Source organism: Primulina huaijiensis, chromosome 4 (genome assembly GCF_012295235.1).
Source record: "Primulina huaijiensis isolate GDHJ02 chromosome 4, ASM1229523v2, whole genome shotgun sequence".
NCBI lineage: Eukaryota > Viridiplantae > Streptophyta > Magnoliopsida > Lamiales > Gesneriaceae > Primulina > Primulina huaijiensis.
Genome location: NC_133309.1, coordinates 1,694,456 through 1,702,348, shown reverse-complemented (window position 1 = coordinate 1,702,348; position 7,893 = coordinate 1,694,456). Strand labels below are relative to the sequence as shown.

Below are 7,893 nucleotides of genomic sequence, written 5' to 3'. Positions count from 1 at the left end.
TATAATATATACTATTTAACTTTTTAAAGTCGGTATATCCCTTTGGACCAGTCAAACGATCAAATTTTTCAAAACTCAAAACATGAAACTTCTATATCTTTGAGTTTTCTACGCATATCCAAATCTCAAATCATTTGAACTTCATATGAAAATGATATGTCACTATTTACCATTTTGCCCTTAAAATTAATTCATTATTTTTCAACTTATCTACGAAAATACCATCAAAATAAATTGAATATTTTTCAACTTATTTACCAAAATGCCATCAAAGCTATTTTATCAGTGTTTAGTCTCGGGGTCTCACAGTATTTCTCGGGCGATTGCTAAGGGATGCCCATTTACTGATATCATTGTCCGAGAACCTCTTACTGGGAACTTGAAATCCACTAAAGTAAAAGATTACGATGGCAATTCGGATCCTGAGGAGCACCTAGCCAGGTTTGAAAACATGGCCATGTTACACTCTATACAGATCGAATCAAGTGTAAGGTGTTCCTCACCACTTTGGTGGACTCAGCTCAAAGGTGGTTTGAGGGACTTGCCCCTCATAGTATTAATTCATTTAAAGACCTTCAGAAGGTGTTCTTACACCATTTCAGTAGCAGCAAGAAGTATAAGAAAACTGCTTTAGTCTTTTCGAAGTCAAGCAGAGCCCGGATGAAAGTTGGAGGGCTTATATAAGAAGATTCAATAGAGTGGCTTTGGATGTCCCCACCTGCGCCACCGAAAGAAAAACTACTGCATTCACTCAGGGGTTGAGGGAGGGTGAATTTTTCTAGTCCTTGACCAAGAAGGTGCCCGGGGACTTCGAAGATTTATTATCCCGGGCAGAAAAGTACATCAATATGGAGGAAGCCCAGAAGCAGAAGAGGGAAGCCGTGCGGAAGGAGAGATGAGATCGAGTGTCTAAGCCCGAGGAAAAAGGACAGAGAAGGGGTAATTCCGGGCACTTTTCTCACCATGTTCCTCTAAAAATTACCCGAGACAGAGAAGTCCAATAGTGCAGTAGGGATCTTGCTCCGGATCATCAATTACCTCGGCCCGAGAAGAGAGGGTTTTGCATTCTCCACAAAGTGTGTTATCACAACACCGAGGATTGCAAGTCAAGCCAATAAGAGGCCAATATTGCCATGGACATCTCAACTGCCAGGGTCCAGTGCTCGGGGAGGAAATGTGATGAGTAATTCAAGAAGTGATCTGGGTAGGATTGATCAAGATGATATCAAGAGGCTCCACTGATGGGGACTCCAATAGGGTCGGAAATCGAGAAGTAGGAGGGAATGTATGGAGGTAGAGGGGACGAGGAGAAGCGAGGCAGTCATTAGTTTTGGCCCGGAGGATCTAAAGGGGGTGAATCTCCCCCACAATGATGCCCTGGTTATCCAAGCACGGGTGACAAATTATGACATTCTTAGAGTCTTTGTTGACTCGAGCAGCTCTGTAAATGTAATTTTTAAAGATGACTTTGTGCAGATGGATTTGTAGGGCTATCACTTGGAAGCTGTGGAAACTACCCTCTTTGGCTTTGCAGGCCATGTGGTCTACCCGGAAGGGGAGATTATCTTACCACTTACCTTGGGCTCCCAGGATTGCAAGAAGAATGTGATGACTTCTTTCACGGTGGTAGACTCCCCATCATCGTATAATATCATTCTGGGGAGACCGGCTTTGAATGAACTGAAGGCTGTGGTGTCTACCTACCTGAAAGGGGATCGGTTACGGGTGTTCAAATGCGCCACGGAAGTTTTAAAATTGTTTTTCAAGACGAAAAACGAACACGTCATATACTAGGATGTGTAGCAAATACAAAAACACACAAATGACATTCATAGTGTGTTTAGAAATGTACCTATCAATCTCAAAGATTGATGTAATGGCTCCAACCAAGTTGTAAACAACTTGGCTCTTCAAAGGCAAGACAAATCTACAAGCTCTCCTTGTTCTTGAGTCTTTCCTTCAAAATCAAGCCCACCACCAAACTTAAAAGATCCACCTTACACTTGCACTAGAAATTGTAGGGCATTTTTCCTTGAGAAGAGAATTGTTTCTCCAACTATTGAAGAACAAGATGAGAGAAAAATTTTGAGAGAAAAACACATCAAAATTTCGGCCATGGCATGTATTGTGTGTGGGAGAATGAGTTGTCTTGGTTGTGTAAAAAGCTAAAACCCCTTTTAGCATCCCAAGCTTTGGAGATTGAAAAAGTAGTCTCCAACCCTTCACATCCCCATGCACATTATTTTTATTTGGGCATGTAACAATTACAAAGCTCATGGACTTTTATTTAAATGTCTCAAACACATTTGAGACCATTTAACATTTACTTGATTTTACTCAAGCCCACTAGTTTAATAATTATTTCTAATTGGGCTCTACAAGGCCCAAAGTAATTTAATTAATCCAACAGTTGAATTAATTTAATTATTTGGACTCTACTAGGTCCACTAGTGTTTAATTAATTCAACACTTGAATTAATTTAATTTAGTCCATAATAATGTTTATGAAAATCACAATTTTCAAATACATTATTTATTTGGCCAACTTTTAATTTTATGAACACATTCATAAATTAAAAGTTACATTCTCTCATAGAAGTCATACTTCTATTTTTCCTTACGCCTATAAACTCTTTTATAAGCCGTTCAACACATTGAACTATTTTACTTCTCAACGGGATCTAGAAAGCTATTACTTGTGTGGCCCTCAATGGTTCATTGATATAACTAGCCGTGGGTTCATATCTCTATGTGATTCGGACTAAACATGTCCTTATTTGAGCATACTTCAATTGCTCCATTCTTACTTCTCAACTTCTTGATAACAAGAACGTCAGAACTCAAGTCTGATAATACCCAACCAATCATGTTAAACGCCTAGCAGCATCGCTTACATGATTCCCTAGGTATGCCTGCAAGAACCATTCAATTATGATTAGCGTACAGTACGGTCCCTTCATCTAATATATCACGACCGATTTGACAACCATTGGTATATCGAGAGTTGTCAATGAATCGATACTATGTGTCATGTTGTAGTTGCATCGATGGTGTAATCTATGAAACCCCTTTCATAATTACCACAATACTCTGATCAGAGATTTCATACTATATACACATAGGATATCCATACCCGAAGGTAAGCGGTGAATCCCCGACTACAATGCATCGACTCCTAATGTTGCGCCAAAACACCCAACCTTGCCACCTGATGACCCCTTGAGAGTCGGTAAACAAGTCAAAGTGCAATGCTAGCACATAGGGTCTCAATGTTGTCCTGGGTCGTAAGGACTAATGGTGTACAACCATAAACTAGGACGTTTCCATTCGATAAGTGAGAACCACTTGGAAAGTACTTTATGGAGGGTTGTTCAGTGCACTCTTCCAGGAGCACCTATCTGCATGCTTGGACATCACAATGTCCCCTACCAATGAAACATGGTATTCACATCGCAGATACTAGTCTCGAACTCGAGCGGCCTATATCCTTCTTAGCGGCGGCTAAATCGACTAGAAACTGTTTAGAATATACAGTATTCCAAATATGAGTTTCATGATACTCATCATATGAGCATCTCATATTCTTTCTACTATTTGTATATTCAAGGGCTTTATCTATGCAACTAGCATGGGTATACAGATAAAGATGTACCAAAATAATAATTTCAAATATTATTAAAATAAAGATTGCTTATACATAGAGTTTCATTGTGAACACTCGGCCAACACTTGGCTCGACGTGCACCTACTCTAACACTACCACCAAAAGATAAAGTTTCCTGTGGGAGCCCGGGTAGGAGAGGTCAAGGGAGATCAGCTATCTTCTCGGAAATGCTATGTGGAGGCAGTCCGGGCTGATCAGAGCAAATCCAAGAGGGAAGAGAAGAAAGCTAGGGTGGATGAAGTAGGAGGAAGAATGGGGGAGAAAAGGGAAGTGCATTTTGTAGCAGAAGAGGAGCAGGAGATGGTAGAAGTCAGACCAGGCCAGCAAATCCGGGTGGCTCGGGACCTCAGCGTATCCACCCGGGTTAGTTTAATTAACTGTTTGAAATATAATATTCATGTGTTTTCCTGGTCCCAACAGGAGTTGACAGGGATTTCTCCTATGGTATCGGAACACCAACTGAATATTCTCGAGGGATCTCGCCCGGTGAAGCAAAAGAAGAGACACTTTGGCCCTGAAAAAGACAAAGTTATTGATGAGAAAGTGAAAGAACTTCTGAGGGCCGGCCACATTCGAGAAATTCAATTCCCTATATGGCTCTCGAATGTTGTACTGGTGCCCAAATCTACCGGGAAGTGGCGCATGTGTGTGGACTTCCGCGATCTTAACAAAGCTTGTCCCAAGGATCATTATCCTCTCCGCCGAATTGATCAATTGGTGGATTCCACCTCGGGCTACGAATTGCTGAGTTTCATGGACGCTTACCAGGGGTATCATCAAATCCCCCTGGCCAAGAGTGATCAAGATAAAGCCAGCTTCATCTCCTCGGGAGGTACATTTTATTACATTGTAATGCCTTTCAGGTTGAAGAATGCAGGGGCTACCTACCAGCGTCTGATGAACAAAGTTTTTGAGAAGCAGCTGGGATGAAATGTGTAAGTCTATGTGGACGATATTCTGGGTAAATCCCGGGATGTTGCAAGGTTTATTATTGATCTAGAAGAAACTTTTGCCACTCTCATGCATTACAGAATCAAGCTTAACCCGGCCAAGTGTATTTTTGGCGTAAAGAGTGGCAAATTCTTGAGATTCATAGTGACAGATCGGAGGATCGAGGTAAATCATGAGAAAGTCAAGTCTGTGCTGTGCATGCCATCCCCCCGATCTGTCAAAGAAGTACAGAAGCTGACTGGGAGAATTGCTTTCCTTTCTCGATTTATATCCCGGTCAGCACACCGGAGTTATCCTTTCTTTCAGGTCCTGAGGAAGGCCCAACAATTTGGGTGGGATGAAAAATGTGAACAGGCCTTCCAGGATTTGAAGATTCATCTTGCTGAGCTCCCTGTGTTGGTAAAGCCTGAGCCCGGGGAAAAATTGTTTGTTTATCTCTCTACTACAGAGTATGCTGTCAGTTCAATATTGATAAAAGAAGAAGGCTCTGACCAAAAGCCTGTGTATTATGTCAGTCATGCTCTGAGAGGCCTCGAGCTCCGGTACAGCGAAGTAGAAAAGATTGCCCTGGCCTTGGTTGTGACTGCCAGGAAGCTGCGACCATACTTCTTGTCCCATCAAATCATAGTACTCACTAATAGCACTTTGGAGAGAATTATGACTCACTCAGAGGTAGCCGGGCGGATGATTAAGTGGGCGGTGAAGTTAGGGGAGTATGATATCGAGTACAAACCCCTGGTGGCCATCAAAGCACAAGCTTTGTCAGATTTTTTGTCCGAGATGGCCCAGCCCGATGAAGAAGAAGTATGGAGAGTGTTCGTGGATGGGGCATCTAGCTTTGCGGGATGTGGAGTAGGGGTCGTGATAGTATCCTCCACAGGAGAGAGGATTAAATTAGCAGTAAGGATTGATTCCCGGGTAACTAATAACGAGGCCGAGTATGAAGCTGTCCTCGCAGGTATCCGAGCAGCACAGGAGATCGGAGTTTCTCGGGTTATTCTCTATTCCGATTCGCAACTAATCACTCAACATATAAAGGGTGTTTATGAGGCCAAGGATGACTGAATGCTAAAATACTTACAGCTCATAAATATCCAGGCAAAGACCTTTGTGGATTGGGGTATTGAACAAATACCCCGGGAGGAGAATGGAGAGGCGGATGCTCTAGCAAAAATGGCTGCTTCTTTATCAGAGGTCAGCACCCGGGAAGTGTTACATGTTTCTCGTTTAATTCTCTCTACAGATGAAGAAGCATTACCAGCACCGGAGGACTCCTGGATTACATCCTTGATCAAATTCATTGCAGCAGGTGAACTACCTGAAGACAAAATCCAGGCTTAGAAAATCAAGAGACAAGCTCCCAAGTTTGTTCTCTTGAATAATGTCTTGTACAGGAGATCATTCCAGGGACCTTTATTAAAATGCTTGTCTAAGGGAGAAGTGGATTATGTCCTCCGGGAGATTCATGAAAGGTGTTGTGCTGAACATCTCGGAGGAACAGCTTTGACCCGGAAAACGATGCTCGCCGGGTTCTGGTGGCCAACTCTTAGCCAAGATTCTACTCGAATAGTCCGGGCTTGTTAAAACTGTCAATATCACTCAAACTTTCAACACAGCCCGGCTACTCCTATGAAGCCTTTTTGGGCATCTTGCCCCTTTGATCAATGGGATATGGACATCGTGGGTCCTTTCCTAATTGCCCGGGCTCAGAAGAAGTTCTTATTGGTGGCTGTAGAATATTTTTCTAAATGGGTAGAAGCTGAGCCATTGGCCAAAATCACTGAACAAGAGGTTTTAAAGTTTTTATGGAGAAACATAGTATGCCAATTCGGAGTGCCCAGAAGACTAATCTCAGATAATGGAAGACAATTCTAGGGAAGGGAGATTACATCTTGGTGCCAGGAAATGAAAATCACTCAGTCTTTCACTTCCGTTGCCTACCCTCAAGCTAATGGTCAAACAGAAGTTGTCAATAGAATTATTGTACAAGCATTAAAAACCAGGTTACAAGGCAAAGGAAAGGACTGGGTGAAAGAACTACCCAGCGTTCTCTGGGCATATAGAACCACTCCCCGAGCCCCTACTCAAGAAACTCCTTTCAACTTGGTATATGGTGCCGTAGCAGTCTTACCAGTTTAGATCGGACAAACTTCTTCCCGGGTAGAATCTTACCCTGATAATAATGATCAAAGCCGGGCCATAGGGGATCTGGTCATGAAAAAAGTCAATCTTGCCGGGGATGTTGGGAAACTAGAAGCTCGGTGGGAAGGACCTTATAAAATAACCCGGAAGGTCAGCTCAGGATCTTTTTATCTAGAAGATGCCCAATGACGCTCTCTCAAAAGGCCTTGGAATATTTTTCATTTAAAGAAGTATTATACTTAACAAATGTAACTGTTTATTGGAAGATATAATGAAAGATCTATTTTCCCAGGGAAATATTGTGCATCTAGTTATTATATATCGGGGAGCCACCCCTCGACCAATAAAAAGCCCAGGGCACTACACCCTGGCTGGGGGAACCACACCTCGACCATTCCCAAGTCGCGGGGCGTGGTCCCGGGCCCAAGGCTCCGTACCTTTGTTCTTAAAAAGCCCAGGGCCCTACACCCTGGCTCGGGAAACCACACCTCGAGCATTCCCAAGTCCCGGGACATGATCCCCGGTCCAAAGCTCCGTACCTTGGTTCTTAAAAGCCCAGGGCACTACACCCTGGCTCGGGGAACCACACCTCGACCATTCCCAAGTCCTGGGATATGATCCCCGGCCCAAGGCTCCGTACCTTTGTTCTTAAAAAGCCCAGGGCACTACACCCTGGCTCGGGGAACCACACCTCGACCATTCCCAAGTCCCGGGACATGATCCCCGGTCCAAAGCTCCGTACCTTGGTTCTTAAAAGCCCAGGGCACTACACCCTGGCTCGGGAAACCACACCTCGAGCATTCCCAAGTCCTGGGACACGTTCCCTGGCCCAAGGTTCATATTTCCTTGTTATTCAAAGCTTGTGTCTTAACTCAAAAAGATCTATGATTCTTGCATATATTAAGAGCACGTGGATTGTTGCCCGGGTAAATGGTTCCTTATCCGGGTTACTTATTAAAATGCCCGGTTAGTTTTCAACACTTAGAAATTTTTGTGGCTCATTAAGTCAGAAATATCTCGGTTATGTTAGAGAGCGGGTGTTAAATATTTGTCAAGATATTATTGATAAAACAATTGATAAAGAAAATTTCATTAATAAAAGCCCGGAGGCTAAAAATTACAAAGAAGAAAAAAAT

At 42.9% G+C, this 7,893-nt stretch overlaps 1 protein-coding gene across 1 annotated transcript; it reads left to right on the top strand.

The window, feature by feature from the left end:
* Positions 1 to 1,287: 1,287 nt before the first annotated feature.
* On the top strand, positions 1,288 to 5,956 carry LOC140975858 (uncharacterized). The gene is made up of 6 exons (XM_073439786.1): positions 1,288 to 1,395; positions 1,489 to 1,725; positions 3,770 to 3,967; positions 4,085 to 4,308; positions 4,696 to 5,608; positions 5,714 to 5,956. The coding sequence occupies exons 1-6, from the start codon at positions 1,288 to 1,290 to the stop codon at positions 5,954 to 5,956; spliced, it is 1,923 nt and encodes a 640-aa protein (XP_073295887.1).
* Positions 5,957 to 7,893: the final 1,937 nt, after the last annotated feature.